Source organism: Bubalus kerabau, chromosome 2, assembly GCF_029407905.1.
Source record: "Bubalus kerabau isolate K-KA32 ecotype Philippines breed swamp buffalo chromosome 2, PCC_UOA_SB_1v2, whole genome shotgun sequence".
Taxonomy (NCBI): Eukaryota; Metazoa; Chordata; class Mammalia; order Artiodactyla; family Bovidae; genus Bubalus; species Bubalus kerabau.
The window spans coordinates 26443896-26468723 of record NC_073625.1 but is presented as its reverse complement, the minus strand read 5'-3'; the positions used below and the strand labels follow the sequence as shown (position 1 = coordinate 26468723).

General features: G+C 40.0%; 1 protein-coding gene and 2 non-coding genes across 3 annotated transcripts; all 3 read left to right on the top strand.

Annotated features, from left to right (window-relative positions):
• The first annotated feature begins 3077 nt into the window (after window positions 1-3077).
• Window positions 3078-16910, top strand: LOC129643139 (protein FRG1-like). Its single transcript, XM_055567318.1, has 9 exons — window positions 3078-3212; window positions 7456-7526; window positions 8852-8977; window positions 10184-10241; window positions 10567-10681; window positions 12308-12412; window positions 14660-14751; window positions 15452-15562; window positions 16783-16910. The coding sequence occupies exons 1-9, from the start codon at window positions 3151-3153 to the stop codon at window positions 16817-16819; spliced, it is 777 nt and encodes a 258-aa protein (XP_055423293.1). The 5' UTR covers window positions 3078-3150; the 3' UTR covers window positions 16820-16910.
• LOC129645167 (small nucleolar RNA U2-19) lies at window positions 11011-11090 on the top strand. Its single transcript, XR_008711255.1, has one exon. It is a non-coding gene; the product is annotated as a small nucleolar RNA U2-19 (small nucleolar RNA).
• Window positions 11232-11304, top strand: LOC129645165 (small nucleolar RNA U2-30). Its single transcript, XR_008711253.1, has one exon. It is a non-coding gene; the product is annotated as a small nucleolar RNA U2-30 (small nucleolar RNA).
• Window positions 16911-24828: the final 7918 nt, after the last annotated feature.

Below are 24828 nucleotides of genomic sequence, written 5' to 3'. Positions count from 1 at the left end.
AATATCACCTCAGACCTGGAAGACAAGAGATAATAGCTTGCTACAACATTTCACTTATATCTTTCTCAGGGCACTTTGATAGCTAATAATAATAGCTAACATTTATGATGCACAACTTATCAGAAATTTTAAAAGTCTTTTCCTATATTAACTCTCAATATTCATCATTACCGTAGGAGATATCCCATTTTACAGCTGGAGAAACACAGTTACATGGAGGTTACATAACTTACAAATGAGGGAGACCTGGGTTTGATCCCTGGGTAGGGAAGATACCCTGGAGAAGGGCATGGCAACCCACTCCAGTATTCTTGCCTGGACAGTATTCCAAGGACAGAGGAGCCTGAAGGGCTACAGTCCATGGGGTCACATAGAGTCGGACCCGACTGACTTTCACACACACACACATAACTTTACAAAGTCATCAAACTCAAAAAGACAGCAAGGTTTGTCTACCACAGCAGTCTGTCTCAAGCAGCCACACTCATTTTTTTTCGGGGCGGGGCGGGGGGGGGGGCGGGGTGCGGTCTGTGCTGGGTCTTCCTTGCTGCACACAAGTTTTCTCTAGTTGTAGCGAGTGGCGGCTCCTCTTTGTTGCAGTTTGCGGGCTTCTCATCGCGGTGGCTTCTCTTGTTGCAAAACATCGGTTCTAGAGCACAGGCTCAGTAATTGTGGCACGTAGCTTAGCTGCTCCGCACGCAGATGTGGGATTTTCCCAGACCAGAGATCGAACCCGTGTTTCCTGCATTGGCAGGTGGATTCTTTACCACTGAGCCACCAGGGAAGCCCTATACTCTTAATTATATGTTAAACCGCCTCTCGCTGCACATTATTTACTTAGATAAAGGCCCTTAAGATTAGGGCCTTTTGTCAAGATTATCTTTGACAAAAGATGTCAAAACATCTTTTGTATTTTCCTACCACTAGGCGGTGTAGGAGACACCAAGTTGCAGACACAGCTGGTAAATAAATAAGGAACTGATATCCAAAGGTCTGCTATTCCTTACCCATCCAACATGTCTACTTCTGTTTTTCTATCGCAACCCAACCTAGTCAAGTCACACTCTGTTCCACTCCCTTCATTATCGCACACCAGGCTTTGGAATCTTAATATTTTAACTGACATTTAGGCACGGTCTATTGTGAAGCAGGCATTGGATGTGGGTGTAGATGAGACAAGAATAAATAAGCACAGGGCTCCTGTGCTTTAAAAAGCACACAGTAAAGCTTTAGGATGAGAAATGAAGGCTCTTTGGGGAAACACAGGAAGTTATTCAAAGATGGCTTTTTGGAAGAAATAAGCCTGAATTTGTTTTAAAGGCTGAAAAGGAGGGGGCAGGGCCCACACGAAGAGGGTGGGTAAGCAGCTAGAGCAGCATTCTAGACAGGACAAGTAAAGGCAGAGCTTTCAAGCATTTCCAGTCAGGCTGTGCGGCTGGTGTTAAGGCAGCATGGGTTCCGGGGTGGGAAGGAGGCCAAGATCACCAGTTCACTACGTGCACTAGGATTCTCCCTCCCGAAACCAATAGGCCTCCCTTTAATAGACTTTAGGGATAATGGCTTTTCATACTGTCCATGGGGTTCTCCAGGAAAGAATACCGGAGTAGGCTGCCATTTCCTTCCCCAGTGCAAAATAGAAGGGGAAAAAAGGGGAAGCAGTGACAGATTTTATTTTCTCGGACTCCAAAGTCACTACAGATGGTGACTGCAGCCACGAAATCACAAGACCCTTGCTCCTTGGAAGAAAAGCTATGACAAACCTAGGCAGCGTATTAAAAAGGCAGAGATATCACTTTGCTGACAAATGTCTGTATAGTCAAAGCTGTGGTTTTTCCAATAGTCATGCACGGATGTGAGAGTTGGACCATAAAGAAGGCTGAACACTGAAGAACTGATGCTTTCTTTCAAACCATGGTGTTGGAGAAGACTCTTGAGAGTCCCTTGGACTGCAAGGAGATCAAACCAGTCAATCCTAAAGGAAATCAACCCTGGATATTCATTGGAAGGACTGTTGCTGAAGCTGAAGCCTCAATACATTGGCCACCTGATGCAAAGTAGCCGACTCACTAGAAAAGACCCTGAAGCTGGAAAAGATTGAGGCCAAGAGGAAAAGGGGACGACAGAGGATGAGATGGTTAGATAGCATCAATGACTCAATGGACATGAATTTGAGCAAACTCCGGGAGATAGTGGAGGACAGAGGAGCCTGGGGTGCCACAGTACATGGGGTCACAGAGTGGGATAGGACTTAGAGACTCAACGAAAACAAGGGGGATAATGATCAGCTGTTTCTTTAGAGAGATCACTCGGCACTACAGTAGATGGTTTGGAAGGGAGAGACGATGGAATCAGGGAAGTAGATTATAAAACTGTTGAAGAGATGGGAGCAGGGACTGAAGCTGTGGAAGCCTCTTAAGATCCACCCTATACGGAGAAAGACCTCTCTGATGCATTAGCTTTCCCTGTCACCCGCCTGCCCATCTCCACCCAAAATCCTGCAGCGCTAAGTGAAAACTTCCGCCCAAACGTTGGCACTTAATTGTCTTTTATTTTATTCCCTGTTTGTTTCCTCTGCATTACTCGAGCCTCCGTAAGTACGAACAGTACAATAAACGTTTACAGAATTGAGACGGCTTGTGAAGTCGCCCAAGGCCAAACAATGCGCCCTGTGTTACTCAACGCCCCCGCCGCACACGCGGGCCCAGCCCTTAGCTGCGGGCGCGCAGTCAGAACCAGTCCATGGAGCGGCTTCGGGAGCGTTGATTTGAGTCAAAGCATCCCTGAGCTAATTACCGCCTCCTCCCAAGACCTCGCAGGCGGACTCTCTCTCCAGAGCGGCTCCAGTCGCCCAGCTCGGCTGCGAGACCCGTCGAGTCCACCAGAGGGCGCGTCTCCCCGGCTTCCGCATTCGGAAAAGCCCGTTCTCAGGGCGCAGGCAAAAAAAGAAACGCGGGTCTATTTCGGCCCTCTGCGGATGCCGTACCCAGGCTGTAAACAGGAAGTGGAACTCTATTTGGGACTTGACGTTGGGGTGAAAAAAGGCCAGGGGCCGGGGGGAGACGCGCCCTCTCTGGTGGAGCGTACGTTTTGGTGGAACTTTTGTGCCTCCGTCGCCCGCTCCTGCTCCGGTTCACGTCTTTTGCCACGACCATGGCCCAGTACTCCTATGTGAAGTCCACCAAACTCGTGCTCAAGGGAACCAAGGCCAAGAGGTAAGGACGCGGATTTGCGTGGGAGATTCTCGCCCTCTTTCTTGACGTCGCTCAGCCTTCCCCTCCCTGGGGCGAGTGTCCTGGGGCCGCTGGCAGCCGTCATTCAGGTTCCCAGTCCTTGGGCCTGGCCTCTTGCCGTGATGCTCAGATGTCAGCGCCCACCTCGGGGACCAGGAGCCACAAGGTCGGATTTCCCTTCATGAGCCCCCACCTCCAGACCTATGCTTGGTAGGGCTGTGTTAGTCTGATCGTATGGGTTATAAAAGTAACTTCTTTTATTAGGGATAACTGTTTTCATCATTGCCTCCATGCCACCTTTAAAAAAATAATAATTTTAATGCACTATGCAGATACGGATTTTGAAAAGGCTGTGGGTTCGAATCTGGACTCCACCAATTACTAATCTTGTGGCAGGTTCCTTAGTATCTTTGAGATTCCTCTTGGGAGGGGATTAGTGATACTCCAAAAGGGTTGTTTTGAGGGTTAAACGAGGTGACGTGTACAGTAAATAAGTAGAGCCAAATGCAAGGAAGAAGTTACCCTGGTGATTTATGAGATTTTTTAGGAAAATATATCTGGCCACTCATACCTACACCTTTTTTTTAACTAGTAGATTTGCTCAGGGTTGATCATTTAACAAATGCTGAGCATTTCATCCTGGTCTCAGTGATAAGAGTTTTAGGTACTTTTAGATGGGATGGAAAGAAAGTGTCAGGAAGCAAACTGAAGCCACAACTCTTAAGAACTGTGCCTAGCAGTCTGGGATTAAGAATTTATCCTGAATACATGCGAAACTGTTACTGTCTGAATTCATAGGGAGGAGAGAGTTAGCTTGTGAAAGCTTATTTTGTGATGAAAATACAAACAAGTGTGTCTTATAGTCATTATAACTGTCAATATAAACACACATGTAGCATTTCATATGTGCCAAGAACTGTTGTAAGCAATACCTATTAACTTTTTAAAAAGTCACTCTTGGGCTTTTTATTGTTGAGATATACTACATATACTATAAAATTCGCCCTTTTAAAGTAGAATTCAGTGGTTTTTAGTATATTCACAAGGCTCAGCACTGTTGAGTTGCTGAACATTTTCATTCTCTAAGAAGGAAGCCCCACCATCATTAGCAGTCACTCCACCTTCTGCTCCAGAGAAGGCAATGGCACCCCACTCCAGTACTCTTGCCTGGAAAATCCCATGGACGGAGGAGCCTGGTAGGCTGCAGTCCATGGGGTCGCGAAGAGTCGGACAGGACTGAGCGACTTCCCTTTCACTTTTCACTTTCATGCATTGGAGAAGGAAATGGCAACCCACTCCAGTGTTCTTGCCTGGAGAATCCCAGGGACGGGGGAGCCTGGTGGGCTGCCGTCTCTGGGGTCACACAGAGTCGGACACGACTGAAGTGACTTAGCAGCAGCAGCAGCCACGTTCTGCTCATCCACTAATCCCTGGCAACCACTAATCCACCTTTTGTCTGTATCAGTTTGCATCATAAACATTCCATATAAATGGAATCATACAATATGCAGGCTAGGACACAAGTGAACGACTGAACGATACAATATGCAGCATTTTGCATCTGGCTTCTTTTACTTAGGATAACATTCTCAAGATTCATCTATGTTGTATCAGTACTCATTCCTTTTATGGCTGAATAATATTCCATTAAGGGCTTCCCAGGTCTGGAAGGACTAGAAATCTCTTCAAGAAAATTAGAGATACCAAGGGAACATTTCATGTGAAGATGGGCTCAATAAAGGACAGAAATGATATGGACCTAACAAAAGCAGAAGATATTAAGAAGAGGTGGCAGGAATACACAGAAGAACTATGCAAAAAAGATCTTCACGACCCAGATAATCATGGTGTGATCACTCACCTAGAGCCAGACATCCTGGAATGTGAAGTCAAGTGGGCCTTAGAAAGCATCACTATGAATAAAGTTAGTGGAAGTGATAAAATTGCAGTTGAGCTGTTTCAAATCCTAAAAGATGATGCTGTGAAAGTGCTGCACTCAGTATGTCAGGAAATTTAGAAGACTCAGCAGTGGCCACAGGACTGGAAAAGGTCAGTTTTCATTCCAATCCCAAAGAAAGGCAATGCCAAAGAATGCTCAAACTACCACACAATTGCACTCATCTCACATGCTAGTAAAGTAATGCTCAAAATTCTCCAAGCCAGGCTTCAGCAATACGTGAACTGTGAACTTCCAGATGTTCAAGCTGGTTTTAGAAAAGGCAGAGGAACCAGAGATCAAATTGCCAACATCCGCTGGATCATGGAAAAAGCAAGAGAGTTCCAGAAAAACATGTATTTCTGCTTTATTGACTATGCCAAAGCCTTTGACTGTGTGGATCACAATAAACTGTGGAAAATTCTGAAGGAGATGGGAATAGCAGACCACCTGACCTGCCTCCTTAGAAACCTGTATGCAGGTCAGGAAGCAACAGTTAGAACTGGACATGGAACAACAGACTGGTTCCAAATAGGAAAAGGAGTACATCAAGGCTGTATATTGTCACCCTGCTTATTTAATTTATCTGCAGAGTACATCATGAGAAACGCTGGGCTGGATGAAGCACAGGCTGGAATCAAGATTGCCGGGAGAAACATCAATAACCTCAGATATGCAGATGACACCACCCTTATAGCAGAAAGTGAAGAGGAACTAAAAAGCCTCTTGATGAAAGAGGAGAGTGAAAAAGTTGGCTTAAAGCTCAACATTCAGAAAACGAAGATCATGGCATACAGTGCCATCACTTCATGGCAAATAGATGGGGAAACAGTGGAGACAGTGGCTGACTTTATTTTTTGGGGCTCCAAAATCACTGCAGATGGTGATTGAAGCCATGAAATTAAAAGACGCTTACTCCTTGAAAGGAAAGTTGTGACCAATCTAGATAGCATATTAAAAAGCAGAGACATTACTTTGTCAACCAAGGTCCATCCAGTCAAGGCTATGGTTTTTCCAGTGGTCATGTATGGATGTGAGAGTTGGACTATTAAGAAAGATGAGCACTAAAGAATTGACACTTTTGAACTGTGGTGTTGGAGAAGACTCTTGAGAATCCCTTGGACTGCAAGGAGATCCAACCAGTCCATTGATCAGTCCTGGATGTTCATTGGAAGGACTGATGCTAAATATGAAACTCCAATACTTTGGCCACCTCATGTGAAGAGCTGACTCATTTGAAAAGACCCTGATGCTGGGAGGGATTGGGGGCAGGAGGAGAAGGGGACAACAGAGGATGAGATGATTGGATGGCATCACCGAGTCAATGGACATGAGTTTGAGTGAACTCCAGGAGTTGATGATGGACAGGGAGGCCTGGCGTGCTGCAGTTCGTGGGGTCGCAAAGAGTCGGACACGACTGAGTGACTGAACTGAACTGAACTGAAGGTCGCTCAGTGGTAAAGAATCTGCCTCCCAATGCAGGAGATGCAGATTTGATCCCTGGGTGAGGAAGGTCCCCTGGAGAAGGAAATGGCAGCCCACTCCAGTATTCTTGCCTGGGAAATCCCATGGACAGAGTAGCTTGGTGGGCCACAGTCCATGGGGTTGCACATAGTCAGACACGCCTGAATGGCTAAACTACCACCAGTGCTCCATTGTATGGACATAACACATTTTGTTTATCCATTCATTAGTTGATGGACATTTGGGTTTCCATTTTGGGGACTCTTATGAATAATGCTGCTATGAATATTCTTATGCAAGTTTCTGTGCAGACCTGTGTTTTCATTTCTCTTGGGTGTAAACCTAGGAGGAGAATCGTTAGATCCTGTGGTTTCCATAAACCTAATTCCATGTTTAACTTTTCAAGAACTCCAAACTCTTCTGGTTGCATCATTTTACATTTCACAAGTAATGTATGAAGATTATGCCTTAACTCCTAATCCTTACAGTAAGAGTTGGATTAAATTTTTATCCTCATTTGTATAGGTGGGGAAATTGACATTAAGTAAATCCTCCAAAAAAATCACAGAGCTAAGAAATGACAGAATCATGATTCTAAAAGGCAGTCTGGCTCCTGAGTCTGTTTTCTTTAACTGTAATACAATATGAACAGGATCAGAAGTAACTTCTCTGTATTAGAAGTAAGAGGGTATATCAAGGTATGTTATTGTAGATCAGTAATTTATATATTAGTGTACATCTTAGAAGAGTCTTCTAAGATTCCATCTTACATTCAGTATGCAAATCAATATATCTAAACTCATCTATATAAATTATCTCCTGTAGTAAGAAGAAAAAGAGCAAAGAGAAGAAGAGAAAAAGAGAAGAAGATGAAGAAACTCAGCTTGATATTGTTGGTGAGTTAATTTTCTATTACTTCATTCTGAGAAAAGTTAGCACTGGTCGAGATCCCCTTAAAAATATTTTCCTAGTAGGGATAAGTAGTAAAAAGAAAGTAGAAGGAATTTATGGCCAACTCACATTTGTCTTAAAAGTGCTCAAATATTGGAGTTATAGGTCGCTTTTATCTTCTAGCACAGTCGCTGTCTGATGCCTTTTCTTCATCATCAGAACAAAGCACAGGAGAGAGGAGACTTAGGGGTCCGGCTTAATAGGTGCCATCGTTAGACTGCTCAATAGCCCAGAGACTCTGATGTATCATTTTAAAGGCCTGGTGCATATAAATATCATTTAACCAAATGTATTTTACAAATTACTTTCTCTCTTTTTATCATATTGATATGCAGTTGTCCTATCACTATTGATGAATAGACTTTCTTTCTCATTAAAGTGCTTTGCTGTCTTTGTCAAAAATCAGTTGACTTTATAGGTGTTAGTCTACTTCTGGACTCTGTTCCAGCGGTTTGTCTATGGTCTGTTGTTCTATTTATATATTTGTCTTGATTACTGTCATTTCATAAAGTCTTGAAATCAGGTTGTGTGTATCTCCCAGCTTTATACTTCTGTACTTCTTTATACTCTTGCAGATCCTTTGTATTTCCATATAAATTTTATAATCAATGTATTGCTTTCTACAGTAAATCCTCTTGGATTGACTGTATTGAATTGACTGTATTGAATTTAGAAACTAAGTCATGTGGGGAGAATCAACATGAAGTGTACTTGGTCAGTATAGCACAGAACATATAAAATACAAATAATTTTCTATCACTAACTACTACCTTTTTAATAAAGAATGAATGATCATAGGATGTTGATAATGATTCTGAGTAAAACATTTTTTTTGTACTGAAAACAATTATAAGTCAGAAATAACTCAAATTATCTTGCAAACCTCTCACTAAATTATCTGAATTGTAGTAAAATATACCTAACATAAAATCCATTGCTTTAGCTGTTTTTAAGTGTACAGCTCAGTGTCATTAAGCGCATACCCACTGCTGGCAGCCGTCACCACCACCCGTCTTCAATTCAAGATGGATTTTTTTCATCTTACAAAACTGAAACTTTTCACCCATTAAACTATAAATGCCCATACCTCACTCTCCCCTAGTCCCTAGCAACCACCATCCTGTTTTTTATCTCTCTGAATTCAACTACTCTAGAACTGCAAAATTAAAAACAAAAAAAAGTTAATAAGTTATAATGACAACAGCAGCAAGTAAGAACCTCCTGTCAGAAATACAAAATGTAAATTTAAATGACTGATTTTATCTTTTAGGAGTCTGGTGGACAGTCACAAACTTTGGTGAGATTTCAGGAACCATAGCAATTGAAATGGATAAAGGAACCTACATACATGCACTCGACAATGGACTCTTTACCCTGGGAGCTCCGCATAAAGAAGGTTTGTGTCTGGTAGAGGCAATGGGATGGAAAAGGCCACTTGAAGTTAATATTTTACGGCGTTCATTCACTTAGGCTAAATTCTAATAGCAAATATATGCCAGAGGAGTGAATCCATTGACTTGACTCTTCCACTTTTTTCCTTCCTCACTAGTTACATTATTGGCAACTCCCTCTTTCCAGTGTAAGCATTTGAAAACATTCTGTGAGTTCCAAAAGGGTATCCATGGCAATCAAACTAATGTGAATAATTGAAATAATAAAAGGAAAGAAAAAGAAAACCTAGATGAGTCCAAAGTTTGAATTCCTTTACTCTTTAGACCTTTTGCCACAGCTAACCCGGGGCACTGTTAATCTGAAGTTTTCTCTTTTCTTTTAGCCCATGGGAAGAAGCACTAATGAGACACGAAGTAATTAGAAAATTACTAAGAGCTTTTTGTCCAAATGGTCATCCCTTGAATAAATTAAAGCATTTTAGTTTTTTAAACATTAAGTGCTTATTTGTGCTGACTGCATTTTAAAACACAAAGAGATAGTATCTTGGAAGTAACTAAATAAATAAGCATCATGCTGACCTATCTCATTAGATATGTAAAACTAAACTTTAGTTTTTTTGGTTTTTTTAACATGTTCTCATTGACTGTTAGAGACTTTCTAACAAACTAAAGTTTAGTTTTACATATAGAAGGTAAAGTATTCTCTCTCGCTCGCTCTTTTTTTTGAGGGGGGGGCTTAAAATAACACAATTTATTATCACACAACTGTAGAGGTCAGAAGTCCAAAGTGAGTCTTGATGATCTAGAATCAAGATGTTAACAGAGCTACATTTGAAGATAAAGTAACTCTTGATACTATGAATTCTATGTCGTGTGTTAAGTTATTCAGTCATGTCTGACTCTTTGTGACCCTGTGGACTGTAGCCCACCAGGCTCCTCTGTCCATGGGATTCTGCAGGCAAGAATACTAGAGTGGGTTACCTTTTCCTACTCCAAGGGATCTTCCCAACCCAGGGATTGAACCCACATCTGCTTTGTTGGCAGGTGGGTTCTTCACTGTCTGAACCACCAGGATACTGTATTATAATTATATAATATTCTTACATTTGTTTTTAAAAGAGAAAGAGCTACCTTTTTTTAAGCTAAAGAGTATTTTTCCATGTATATTTATAAGAAATGTCATATTTACTTCAAAATGTTTTCTCTTGTAGTTGATGAGGGCCCTAGTCCTCCAGAGCAGTTTACAGCTGTCAAATTGTCTGATTCCAGGTAAGCTTGAGTTGAACTATAATTAATACACTGTAATACAACATGATACATTATAATAGAATATATCCATTAAAAGTGGTGTTTTTGAAGAATAATGAATTTGGGAAAATGTTTGCTGCATAATGTATTATATAGTACTTGTACTTAAAAAGTAGAATATTAACCTGTATGCACAGAACCACATTGTCCAGTATGGTAGCCACTTGCCACACATGGCTTTTGAACATTGGAACTGTGGTTAATCTGAATTTTATACACACGTTTTTATGTTCCACATTTAATTTTTTCTCAGTTTTTAACATTTAACTATTTTATTAATCTGAAGAATTGCCCTGAAATCTGGCTATGGGAAATACCTTGGTATAAATTCAGACGGACTTGTTGTTGGGCGTTCAGATGCAATTGGACCTAGAGAGCAGTGGGAACCCGTCTTTCAAGATGTAAGTACTATTATTTTTTGTTTACAAGCTCCCAGTGTAAGAGAAAGTCTCTAACAGTCAACGAGAGCATATTTTCAGGGAAAACAAAAGTAGAGTGCAATAATATAATGCATTAAATTTTTTAAAACTAACATGAATTCATAACCTTCAAAAGATCTCAAAAAATAGTGCAACACAGGAAAAAAAAAAAAACACAACAATCAACAGAGTGAAAAGACATGCTATGGACTAGGGAAAAGTACTTACAAGCTAGATATCTGTTAAAGCATTAATGTCCAAAATATATAAGAAACTCATTCAAGTCTCTGAGATCTGCTCTTACAGAAGTGGATCAGTGATGAAAATAGCCAAATCTGAGCATCAGAAAACCTTTTAGTCTACCTGATACATGATCTCTGTAGTTCTGAGAAGCTAAAGAATTTAAAATGAAGTGTGTGTGTGTGTGTGTGTGTGTGTGTGTGTGTGTGTGTGTGTGTAAAGGTGACAGCAGATAACTGAGGACTTTACTGATGGGTGAGTTGTGTGTGTGTATGAAAGGCTGATCAGTTCTGAGCAATGATGAAAAGGTTTTATTACTATGGACCTTTATAACTGTGAAGGTTTCTACACTTGATCTGAGCTCAGAATTTTAAAAAAACATTCAGTAGCAAAAACAACAACAAAAAAATTTTTTATTGGCAAAGAAACTGAATAGCTATTTCTCATTATATCAACAGAAAAGGCCAGCATATCATAAGGCAATATGATGAGTCAGATACTACCATCATACAGAATTTTAGGGATTTTCATTTCACTTTATTTTGGGGGAAGACACTAAGTTTTAAAATTTTAAAGAAAGACTTAAAAGTCCCTGGTATAACAAGTAAAACTTTAACGCAGAAAAGGGACTCAGCAGAAAAATCAGCAGCACAGATTTAAATCACCTTGGACTAAATCACAGTCACATCCCAGCTCACCAAGAGTCATGCAGATGACAGAAAACTCAGCCCTCACTCCCTCAAATAAGAAATTAAGTCAAACTCATGTTATTAGCACTTTGGTCACTGGTTATGATAGATGATTAAATTCTTCCTACACCCAAAAGTCCCTCACACATTGATTCTTAAAAGTTCTGAGCAATAAATTCAAAGGCATCGAAGGCTAGCTTTTCTATTCTTTTTCTGCATTTCTTTTTTTTTAATGTTATTGAAGTATAATTGATTATACTTCAACTATTTTTTTTTTTATATTTTCTAATTATGGAGTAAAATCTTAAAGTATTACTATTTGAGTAAAATACATTATATTTTTTTTTCTTTAAAGCTAATTAAAAAAAAAAACTGACTAAATCAATTATATCCCAGTAAATCTTAGAGACCAAAGGAAATAATTATTTTCCATATAGTTAGAATTTAGTCCTACTAAACCTACTAATAGAATATATTAAAAGTAGTTAATGTGATTATCTTTGAGTAGTAAGATTATAAATGATTCTGATTTGCTTTTCTGTGTTTTTTTTTTCTAGGTTTTCTTCACATTCTTGTTCCTGATTCCTTTTAGATTTGGGAAGGAATCAGTTCAATCTCAAGACTTAAGAATCTTTTTGCAGATATTCTTATAACTTACTTCTTATTTTGTTTCATTTAGGGGAAAATGGCTTTACTGGCCTCCAATAGCTGTTTTATTAGATGCAATGAAGCAGGTGATATAGAAGCCAAAAGTAAAACGGCAGGAGAAGAAGAAATGATAAAGGTAATCATGAGAATTTTCTATAGACTAATGCACGTCACATATATGGTGTTTAAAATGTTGCAGTCTGATCCACACTCACTGTGTGTAATGCGTTAATTAGTGAGGGCCATGGTGGAAGGCAGAAAGAAATGAAAAAAAGCCTTTTTTAAAGTGGCCTAATCCTTATAAATAAAGCATAAAAATCCACGTTACATTTTCTCGACTATCAGCATAACTTAAATGCATCTATCAAGTATGTGTATACATGTTGTTTTAAATTCTGTGTCATATATTTGATTCTACTTTTTAAATATTCTCAGTTTTCATAATCTTCAGTTTTACAGTCTTACAGTATTCTTTTTAACCTCAAAAATATCGCTACTCTTTTGAAGCAAGAATGTTAATACCAGTAACTCTTCCTTTCATCATTTGGAGTTGATTGATGGAGAAAGAAATACCATTCTAGATAGCTCAGGAATTAGAAGTTTTAGTATATCTTCCATAGTTTTCTCAAAAGCCATTTTCACTGCTAAAAATATCCAAAAAAATTTAAATCTAAAACCTAGATTTTGTTTTGTTGTAATTTTTAAAAGTGTTAGTCATAATATTTTTCAATTATTCAATACATAAAACTAAAGCAAATAGCTCCAGGCACATGCATGATTGTCTTTAGTGTTCCCATAAGATAGTTACTATTATCTTTTAACTGTCCAGGGGAGGAACAGCCTCTAACTATCCTTAAATCCTCACTGTTTTGATCAGTCACTGCACGAAGTCACACAGCTAAAGTGGAGACAGAATGCGTACCCAGGCCCAACTGACCCTAGAAGTTACATTCCACAGCACATTGCTTCTCCGAAAGCAAGTCACTAGAAAAATGCTGGTGGGGCATTCTCTGGTGGTCTGGTGGTTAAGACTCCAGGCTTCCACTGCAGGGGCACGGGTTCTATCCCTGGTTAGGGAACTAAGATGATCCCACTCACCTATTTATTTCATTTTTAATTATATTTAATTTTTTGTATCATGTTTAAATTGTTTACTTGGATTACATTATAAAAGTATGATTAATGAAGACAAACAGTGCAACTCTATGAGCAGTACTTTGCACAACTACAGAAGGAAAAATAACTTATGCTGTATTTATCAACAGTTGCAGCTGTTTTTATATGAAGTACCTGTCAGGTTTCCCTGGGTCTGTTTGGTTAGGCAGGTACCTGGAACCTCTGAGCAGCGATAATCAGGACTCGGTCCACCCTCCCTTCCACATTGCAGGCTCTGCTTGTCTGTGTCAGCGTCCACCTTCATAGACTTGCCTTATCTACCAGAACACATCCCTTCCTGCCAAGGGCAGTATAGTGTCGCAGTACAGGATTTCCACAGCTCTTAGAGGACTCCTCCAGCCAGAGTGGTTGCCCACATATTAATCGCACATGCCTTATTATTGCCTACAACTTTCGAAGCAGTCTTGGAACGTGCTCTAAGCCACAGAGATCACTTTCAAGATGTTGGTCCTTTGGGTTGCAGATGCCAGTTCCTTGGCCCTGAATTCTATCCCCTTCCTGCCCCACTCCATTCTCCAGGCAAGAATACTGGAGTGGGTAGCCATTCTCTTCTCCACGGGATCTTCCCCACCCAGGGATCGAACCCCAGGCTCCTGCATTGCAGGCAGTCTTCTCCATCTAAGCCACCAGGGAAGCCCTTTGCCCTACTCAGTTGATCTTAATTGTTATATCTGTGTCAGTTAATCTGTTGCAGGTGATAGTATCTGTCAAAACTTTTGAAGGTAAAAGGATTTAAGAGGGATAAATTCCAATTAGGTAGAAACAAGTTGTGTTATGTCAAAAGCTCTGAAGCATTTGGTAAAAGCCTGTGCATAGTAAAACAGCTACTGTCTTAAACTTTCAGTGTTATAAAGTGTACACTAAATAGCAGGATAATTTGATTCTACTGTATTTAGTTTTGGAGTCAGAATTAAACTAGTTAAATTATTGCCTAATTGGCGTAGTGATATCTGATCTGTAAAATGCTTTTCAAGTAATTTTCTCTTTAGTTTTTCTCATGTAAGGGCTCTAAGGAAACATATAATAGCAATTATTTATGTAAGTTACATATATATATAAACATATCTAGAACTTGTTTTTTTCTGAATCTAACTGCCAAGTTGTTTTCTTCTTTTGTATAAGAAATCATCTAGAATGTTCTTTTGTAATAAGGTGGAGCAGGGGAAGATAAATGTGTAACTTCTGTGTTCTCATCTCCAATATATAGATCAGATCCTGCGCTGAAAGGGAAACTAAGAAAAAAGATGATATTCCAGAAGAAGACAAAGGAAATGTCAAACAGTGTGAAATCAATTATGTGTAGGTATTTTTTTTTCTTTTAGAACCATAGGTTTGGCAGTGACATGCTTCTCAAGACACCTAAAATAAAAGACCTGAAAGACAAGAAAAGACAACATAATACAGACTCTAGGACAGGGCACAGAGCTGAATGCCTCTCGTAAGGATTCAGGTTTCAACATTCCCGTCACCTGGATTGGTCTGTTCTCCCTGCTCAAAGCTTCCCCAGTGGCTCAGTGGTAAAGAATCCGCCTGCCAAGCAGGAGATGCAGGTTCAGTCCCTGGGTCGGGAAGATCCCCTGGAGGAGGGCATGACAACCCACTCCAGTATTCTTGCCTAGAGAATCCCATGGACAGAGGAGCCTGGTGGGCTACCATCCATGGGGTTGCAGAGAGTCAGATGCAACTTAGCAACTAAACAACAGCCCTGCTCTGTAGAGTGCCTGTCACTGTCAGTACATAAAGCCTGTCAAACGTTGCCAGGACACAGCAGACTCCAGCCAACACTCCCAAGTGCTAATTAAGTTTGTAGAGCTACCCAGACAACTGCCTTCTTGATGGTGGGGTAGAAAGGTCATTTTTGTTGTTGAAAAGTTGTAAATTATTTGAGAAAAATAGGGGTTTTTTTAGTAAATGAAAAACTTAAATATTAGTAAGCTTGTTAGTAAACATGTATAATCAAAATTTGAGACATTTTTCAAGAAAGGCATTTTCTTAACAGAAAAAAATTCCAGAGCTTCCAAGACCACAAGCTTAAAATAAGTAAAGAAGACAGTAAAATTCTAAAAAAGGCCCGGAAAGATGGATTCTTGCATGAAACACTTCTGGACAGGTAAGTAAATTTTTATTCATTTCCAACTATTTTCAGTGTCCAATAGAAGTGGTGTATAAACACATGTTCTTTTCTTAATCACTGTAATTTTAAAAAATTGTCTTTATTTCTAAGTTTTGAATGTGGTGGTATTACCTTAAAAGGGACATTGTAAGTCTGGGGAAAGATCACCAGAAAAAATTTTTGGAAATAGCCAGATTCCAAGTGCTTATATATTTTGTTACAAGCAATTCAGGTTTGACCGAAACTACTTCATAAATTCATTTACCATCAACTTTTTTATAACTGTTAAAACCAGGGCTAGCGAGAAATAGTTTGACTAATTTTAAAATTCAGTGGGCTCTGTTAAAAGTACTAGAGGTTTCCAAAATTGAGATAAATGTCAGTTTAAAAATTTCCAAGTATAAACTTGATAAAATTGAAGCACTTTGTTAAGTTGAATTCATACATGTGCAGGATATTCAACATAGCACATTATTAATATTTGTTTATAAGTTCCTATTTAAGAAAGTAGTGTCCTAGATTTCCAACATTAGTAAAATGGTTGGAGAGGCTTAGCTGTGAGCTTACAAGTACACATCAAGTAAGCACCAGATCAGAAGAGAATTTGGTAGTCTGCCACTGTTCAAGTCCTATGTTGCAAAGTTAGCTTTAAGATATTTCTTTAGATTACTTGATAACAACAGTGCTTTATCAGGTGTGTCCTGTTAACCAGTTGATCAAGTGACTACCGAAGACAGCAAATGATGATTATTTCCAGCTGAGCGTATTAACGTACCTATTTCTAGGCAATCAAGAATAGTCAATAAAAGTAATCAGGATATGGAATTGAAAGAAACAGAATAAGGTCTGTGTCCTGTAACCTTTATCACTTACGAAAATACAACATTCCCACCTTATTAAATAGAAGTTTAGGCCATGCTTAAATTTAGAGGCAATTAAAATTGCTGTTATGGATTTTAAAAGCCCTTAGGCAACATGAGTTAAAGATTAGGAAAAGTGTTTTTTGTAAGAATAAAATCCCATGTATTATGAAACATAAAATTGAGAAGTAAACATTTTAATTAAAATATTTTACCATAAGCAGTGTGGTAAGATAATAGCTGAAACTGAGGGCACAATTGCCGAACACAAGTTTATGATTTTAGTAGCAGGTGACCACTATATGACATATTTTCACATAGATTAATTTTTTTATTATTTGTTTTTTGTTTAAACAGGAGAGCCAAATTGAAAGCTGATAGATACTGCAAATGACCAGGATTTTTGTTTCTGTCTTCTCCTTTTGTGTGTTGTTGTTTTTTGTTTGTTTTTTTTTTTGAGTAATAAAACCAATGTTTTTACAGAATTATTGGGCTGTTTTGTAATTATTGCTGAACCAGTAGCTAGATTTAACTAAGATTAATCAAGTTTAATTGAGCTTCTCCATGGAGGTACTTGGAAAGTGGCACAGAATTTTTTTTCTTTTCTGGATTTCCTGTCAAAAGGATGAAGTTCTACTGTATGAAACTAATATTTCTTGTGCAGTTTGTGGAAGCTATCTTACTGCTTTACAGTCTTACTTTCCATTTCTTAATACAATAGGTGTCTGAGCAGTGCTTTTAAAAGGAAGTTAGAAACTCCCAGTCCATCAGCAAGGCTTTGATTCTACCTCTGAAACTGCCCAGATCATACACAAGCCAAGCAAATAACAGGATGAGGGGGCTGGACAGAGAGAAAGAAATTGCATTAAGCAGTGGGGTGAAAACAGGAGACATCACAAAAGAGCGAGTAGGTTCAGAACAGAGGCTAAGAGTAAAATTGAGGAAATTCCATACTTAGGATCGTCTAGCCATAACAGATATGTATGTAATGCTTTCATCCTCACTTGTGGGATGGAAAGGGAGCTATTAAAGAAGTTCAGACACTAAGCATTGCTGAGGTCTGCTTTGCCCAGGCAGTTTTATGCCCAGTCTGTCTCCTGGGCTGAAACGCTGGGCTGGATGAAGCACAAGCTGGAATCAAGATTGCCGGGAGAAATATCAGTAACCTCAGATATGCAGATGACACCATCCTTATGGCAGAAAGCAAAGAAGAACTAAAGAACCTCTTGATGAAAATGAAAGAGGAGAGTGAAAAAGTTGGCTTAAAGCTCAACATTCAGAAAACTAAGATCATGGTATCTGGTCCCATCACTTCATGGCAAATAGATGGGGAAACAGTGGAAAGTGACAGACTTTTTTGGGGCTCCAAAATCACTGCAGATGGTGACTGCAGCCATGAATTACTCTTTGGAAGAAAAGCTATGACCAACCTAGACAGCATATTAAAAAGCAGAGACATTACTTTGCCAACAAAGGTCAAAGCTATGGTTTTTCCAGTAGTCATGTATGGATATGAGAGTTGGACTACAATGAAAGCTGAGCATTGAAGAATTGATGCTTTTGAACTGTGGTGTTGGAGAAGACTCTTGAGAGTCCCTTGGACTGCAAGGAGATCCAACCAGTCCATCCTAAAGGAACTCAGTCCTGAATATTCATTGGAAGGACTGATGTTGAAGCTGAAACTCCAGTACTTTGGCCACCTGAGGCAAAGAAGTGACTCATTTGAAAAGACCCTGATGCTGGGTCTTGAAAGTGGGAGAAGGGGACAACAGAGGATGAGATGGATGGCATCACTGACTCAATGGACGTGAGTTTGGGTAAACTCCAGGAGTTGTGATGGACAGGGAGGCCTGGCGTGCTGCAGTCGATGGGGTTGCAAAGATTGGATGTGACTGAGCGACTGAACTGAACTGAACTGTCTGCTTCTGAGTTCCTGAACACAGTGCTCAGGATGTCATCTAACCCTGTGAGTGTTCCTGAATCCAGGTTGTGTACCAAGTACCTGGACTTCACTGGAAATTCTGCTTCAGTAGAGCTAAGGCTGGCTGATGGATTTTTATGTTTTTACAATTCCATGTTGATTCCAGTACACAGCCATGACCAAGACCTGGTGTGACACCCTGTCTAGTTCTCAGCCTCTATATTCCATCTGTCACCAACTCTAGACTCCCGTGGCCCCTCTACAAAAACGTTGCTAAGCCACCAACACAACAAGCCTTGTAGAGGAACTCCTGTTGTAGCTCTCACCCTAACGTGGCATCCTAGTTCCAATAGCTTGACATTCTCCAGTGTTGCTTTCTCCTCCTGATCCCCCAAAGCAGTGGTTCTCAAGCAGGGCCAATTTTGCCCACAGGGGGCATTTTGGAATGTCTGGAGACATTTTTGTTTGTCACAACTGGGAGAGGAGGTGGTAATCTGAGATCTAGAGGATTAGAAACTAGGGATACTGCTAAACATCCTCCAATGCACAGGACAGCACCCCCCACCCCAAATAATTTAACAGAATCATCCAATCAAATTGCCAGTGGTGCCAAGATTGTGAAACTTGCCCTAGGACTCAGTCCATTCCTTGCTTTTGTCAGCTCCCCAACCCCTAAAAATAAATGTATATACATAAGAATTGTCTAGGATACCTGTAGATTTCCAAGACCCTTAGAGATGCAGGCTTAACAAATCTAAGATTAGTCCCCCAATTTTTAACAAGCACTCCAGGTAATTCTGAAGCAGGCCTCTGAACCACACTTGGAGAAACACTACCCTCAGGAGACAGATTCCCTGGTGGCTCAGCTGGTAAAGAATCGACCTGCAATGTGGGAGACCTAGGTTCAATCCCTGGGCTGGGAAAATGCCCTGGAGGAGGGCATGGCAACCCACTCCAGTGTTCTTGCCTGGGGAATCCCCATGGACAGAGGAGCCTATCGGGCTTCAGTCCGTGGGGTCGCAAAGAGTTGGGCATGACTGAGCAACTAAGCATGCAAGAGACTTATTTCCAACACTAGCTTGGCACCAGGGACCCATTGCCAGCTGACTGAGTTCCCTGAAACAAACATTCTGTTAACCTGAATTTCTGAATGTAATACATTCCTAGATTTCTTGTCACCATGCTCATCTTCATGTTAACCCAGTGTCTGCCCCTGTTCAAGAGAGCAGGACTAATTTCAGGTCTTGGCAACTAGGAGGATACAGATAGATATTTCTTGTCTTCATGGAGTTTATATACTAGTGAAGGAGGATAAGTAAAAAAATCACAGGTAACAGGTGTGTGTTCCTTCCCTGTTTCGAGCATTGCATTTTATACAACCCCCATTATGTAGCACTGAAGTCAGTCTGGGAGAGTGGCAGAGATCAAGAATGAATATACAGAGAGCCATGTGGTCCACATTTTTCCATCTTGTACATAAGCATATCATGAGAAATTTTGTTTAAAGCACTGTCAAAATCAAGATACGTCCTGGGCTTCCCTGGTAGCTCAGTGGTAAAGAATCCACCTGGCAACGCAGGAGACACGGGTTAAATCTCTGACCTGGGAAGATCTCTCATACGGCAGAGCAACTAAGCCCCTGCACTACAAGTGTTGAGCCTGTGCTCTAGAGCCTGGGAGCTGCAACTACTGGGTCCACACGCCCTAGAGCCTGTGCTCTGTGACAAGAGAAGCCGCCACAATGAGAAGCCGGTGCACGGCAGCTAGAACAGCCCCTGCTTGCCGCAACTAGAGGAAAGTCCACGCAGCAACAAAGACCCAGTGCAGACAAAAATAAACATTTTTAAAGATGCGTTCTGATGAAACATTCCCCTGACTTACTAGTCTAGTAAACTTATGAAAAGGTAGGCTATATACAATAAAAGTACAAATAAAAAGCTCCCCACACCCGATTTTGACTGCTCACACATATTCAAATTAGATCATCTTGAAGATTTTTCTATCTTCATGTTCACAGACTCACTCTTTTTTCATCTCTAAACTGCTGTTAAACCCATCACTTTTTCATCTCAGACACCATTCTTCACTTCTAGAATCCATTTGATCCTCCTGTGGTTTTTGCTTTGTTGTTAAAATTTCTTTTTCTCTGCTGAAATTTGCTATCCATTCATTAAAAGTCTTTTTTGGTGTTTTTGTTTTTAGGCAGAGTTATAATAGCTCCCTTAAAAATCCTTGTCTACTAATTCCAACATCTGGGTCAGTTACCACTGCTTGCCTTTCCTTTTTAGTATGTTCTTCATATGTCTGATTTAATTAGACTGTATCCTGGATGTTGTGAATAATACATTGTAGAAACTGTGGATTCTGATTTGTCCCTCTGAAGAATTTTTGTTGATATTACTTAGTAGTTGATTGTTTGTTAATATTGTTTAATTTGGTTGATCTCAAGCTCCAAATTCTAGACTTGTGTCTAGAGAAGACACATGTCTTATGTCTAGACTATGTGTCTAGACTCCGAATTCTAGACTTGTGTCTAGAGAAGACACATGCCTCACATGTGTCTTCATGTCCTCACACATGCCTCATGTCTAGACTATTTAGTTGCTCTGAACTCTGTCCTCAGATTCCTCAGGTAAGATTTAAGTTTTAGTAACAGTAAGGTTTCTGTATGAGTATTAATGACTCTTAGTGGCACTTCCTGGGGCCTGCTCTAAGTTGAAAAAAATGTTAAGAATGTGATTTCCTTCTTACTAGAATTAACTCCCCTCAAGTTTCTACATACTTTTGGTCACCCTCCATTACCTTTAGATAATTTTTACTATTTTGTCAAAAGTTTAATTTCTGTCATGTGAGAAGATTAGTCTAGTCAAGCTGCTCCACCATGACTTACGCAAACTCTTACTCTCTATCCTCTCTTCCCCAAATTAAGGACCTGCCTGGACTTTCCTAGATACAGATACAAAACTCAACATCTTACAGAAAGAATACTTAAAATATTCAAATATCTTAAAATAGGACTGAAGTCCTAAAATGGACTCAGTGTACCGGATGGCCCAATACCCACCCAAATGCTGTGGAGTTCCTGGGTCAACTCTAGTGTAGACACTAATCAGTCCATAGCTTCAACTCTTTTTTGCAGGAATTATATTTACTCAATTGCTCCAAACTCTTATGATGCAGAAGAATTATTAAAATATGCTAGCTTAACATCATATTTTATTAACTAAATTATGGCATGATAGCTTTTCTAACAGGTGAAAAACATCAAGTTATTGTTCTTCTATGGTATTATTATTATCAATATTAGCCTAAGAGATATAATGTGATAATAATTTTTCTGTGATAATTTTTTCAGACTCACTCATCTTGAAATCCATTCATTTAATTAAAAGATGAGTAAGAAAATGAGAAAAAGAATAATTTCATGCCTTTACTTTCTCTTTTTCCTCATCTACCTATTAGTTTACAGTGAGTTTGTGTGGGTGTTGTTGTGTTTTTTTGTTTGTTTGTTTTTTACTTCAACAAGAGACATTTATTTATCACAGTTTCAGAGACTGGTAAGTCCAAGAACAAGGTGCTGGCTGATTCAATTCCTGGTGAGAGTCTCTTCATGGTTTGCTGGTCATCTTCTTGCTGGGTCCTCACACTGGAGAGAGAGGTGGAGAAAATCTTTGAATAATTTTAGATTTACAGAAAAGTTCCAAAAATTGTACAGATTTCCTTTATACTCTTCACTACAGATCCCCTAATATTAACATCTTATACAAGTGTTTTTTATGCACATTTCACTAAGGGAAATGGTGTTAAGGCAGGTTTTATTTTATGACATTTCCTATTAATACTTCACCCCTAGGAAACCTCTGGCACTATTTGATCTATTTCTGTTTAATATATTGCCACCGGGCTACTTCTCTTAACCCATTACTGAGGCTTATTTTCCATGATGGAAAAAGAATAAGCATTCTTTCCATTTGACCTTGTGTTTCAACCCTGCCTTTGTATTGCATAAAAAAAAAAAAACCCTAGATTTTCTTTTCAGAGTGTACAGCGAGGACTTGTAAATTAAAACCTGTAGGTGTCCTCATAGTGTTCTGCAGACCTGATGAGGTTTTGCAATCCTGTTCTGAGTGCTGCAGAGACAAAAAGAGTGTAGCACTACTAATTAGTGTTTATTTTTCCATCATGCTATTTCTTAATCCTGGTCCTCAGATACTAAGTGGAACTGTAAAGGAAAGAATACAGAAAATAAAACATGTCTCTTTACTCCTTTAAAAAGGTGGAAACTTAAAGAAAAGTAGACTCCAAGGTAAGGAATCAAGTCATGGTTTCTAACCTTAGTTCCCTAACTAACTGTACCACCTGGAAATTTAAGTTGTATGTGTGCATGCTCAGTCGCTTCAGTTGTGTCTGACTCTTTATGACCCCATGGACTGTAGCCCACCAGGCTCCTCTGTCCGTGGGATTTCCCAGGCAAGAATACTGGAGAAATCTGCCATTTCCTAGTATCAGTTCAGTTCAGTTCAGTCTCTCAGTCGTGTCTGACTCTTTGCGACCCTATGAATCACAGCATGCCAGGCCTCCCTGTCCATCACTAACTCCTGGAGATCATTCAAACTCACGTCCATCAAGTCAGTGATGCCATCCAGCCATCTCATCCTCTGTCATCCCCTTCTCCTCCTGCCCCCAATCCCTCCCAGCATCAGTCTTTTCCAATGAGTCAACTCTTCGCGTGAGGTGGCCAAAGTACTGGAGTTTCAGCTTCAGCATCATTCCCTCCAAAGAAATTCTAGGGCTGATCTCCTTCAGAATGGACTGGTTGGATCTCCTTGCAGTCCAAGGGACTCTCAAGAGTCTTCTCCAACACCACAGTTCAAAAGCATCAATTCTTCGGCGCTCAACTTTCTTCACAGTCCAACTCTCACATCCATACATGACCACTGGAAAACCCATAGCCTTGACTAGACGGACCTTATTTCCTAGTATAGGTCACCTTTAAAGCAGAGCAGCAGGAATTACGCATGTGTATCACTTCTATTGTTTGGGAAAATAATTTATTCCCCAGTTCCTACAGAAAGCTTCTTGTATGCCCCCCTGTTTTTCATTTTTAGTCCAAAACTGCTCTCTGGGAGACCTTCTATATGTCCATCACAGACTCTTCAACTTCTCCCACCTGCCAACCTATGATAACCAATTTTTCTTTTTCCATATTCCTTTTACTGCCTTTTTCATTCCTCACTGGTGTGCTCTTTCCATAATACAGAAAAATGGGCAAAGACTTAAGCATTTAGCAGAGGTGTAAACAAAAATTTCTAATAGACAAATTTCCTCTTGACTCTCCCATGAAAATGCCCCTCCTGACTCATCTCAAGCTGAATTCAGCTTGCATACCTGTGCACCCAGAGTCAGAGAATCCTGCACCACAGCCCAAGTACAAGTTTTGAAGCTTCTCATCCCCACCCATCAGCTTAGGCCTTGAAGCACATACCATCCACACCCATTACCTCTGCAGTACCACACTGCTCTTCATCAGCATCCTCAACCCTCCAGGAACCTAGCTCTCAGTCTTTCTCTTCACGGAGCCTCCCATCCTCGGTTTTATTAACTTCAGTACTGACAATATCCTGACCATTCAATGAACTCCATTAAAGCAGTTAAAGCTTAGCTTAACCAAGTTAAAGCTGCCTTAAAGCTCAGCTGATCTTGTGCTCCACTTTACATTAACTACAGGCCAGCGAGGTTAAGCATTGTGCTTCCGCTACCTTCTTCCTAGATTGGAAATCCTTATCTCTAACATTGAATGACCCTTCAGGAGCATTACCACTCATTCTTTTAACAAGAACACTTCTCATTTTTAAACATTTTGAAATATACCTTCTCAGTTCCAATCCCTGTTATTATTAGATTTCAGTAGTGTTTTATTTCTTGTGTGTGCGTGCATGTGTACTCAGTCATGTCCAACTCTTTGCAACCCCATTGACTGTGTAGCCTGCCAGGCTCTTCTGTCTATGGAATTTTCCAGGCAAGAATACTGAGTAGATTGCTATTTCCTCCTCCAGGGAACATTCCCTACCCAGGGATTGAATCCACGTCTCTTTATAGGTTTTAATCACTTTGACTGAATAGATGCATATCCTACAATTCACAGATACCACTCCTTCAGATTTGAGATACAGGTGCAATATTAACATCCAGGAATAGATCCCATCTTTTCCTATGTGATCCTGATAAAATGAAGTATAGAATTGTGGTTGGTTGTGCGTCTTATATCTTTAATAGAACAATGACAATGAGATGATCTCTAAAATTTTATTTTAGAGTCTGGAGAACAGAAAGCAAGCTTATTTCAGAGATATTCTGAGAAAAAAGCCCAATACCCAAGGTGTATCTCCCCAGGTCCTTGATCCAGCCTTGCTCCAAGATTTCACACGTCTTCCAATGCCCATCACAAACTGTGGACTTTCTACAAGAAGGTTGGAGACCAC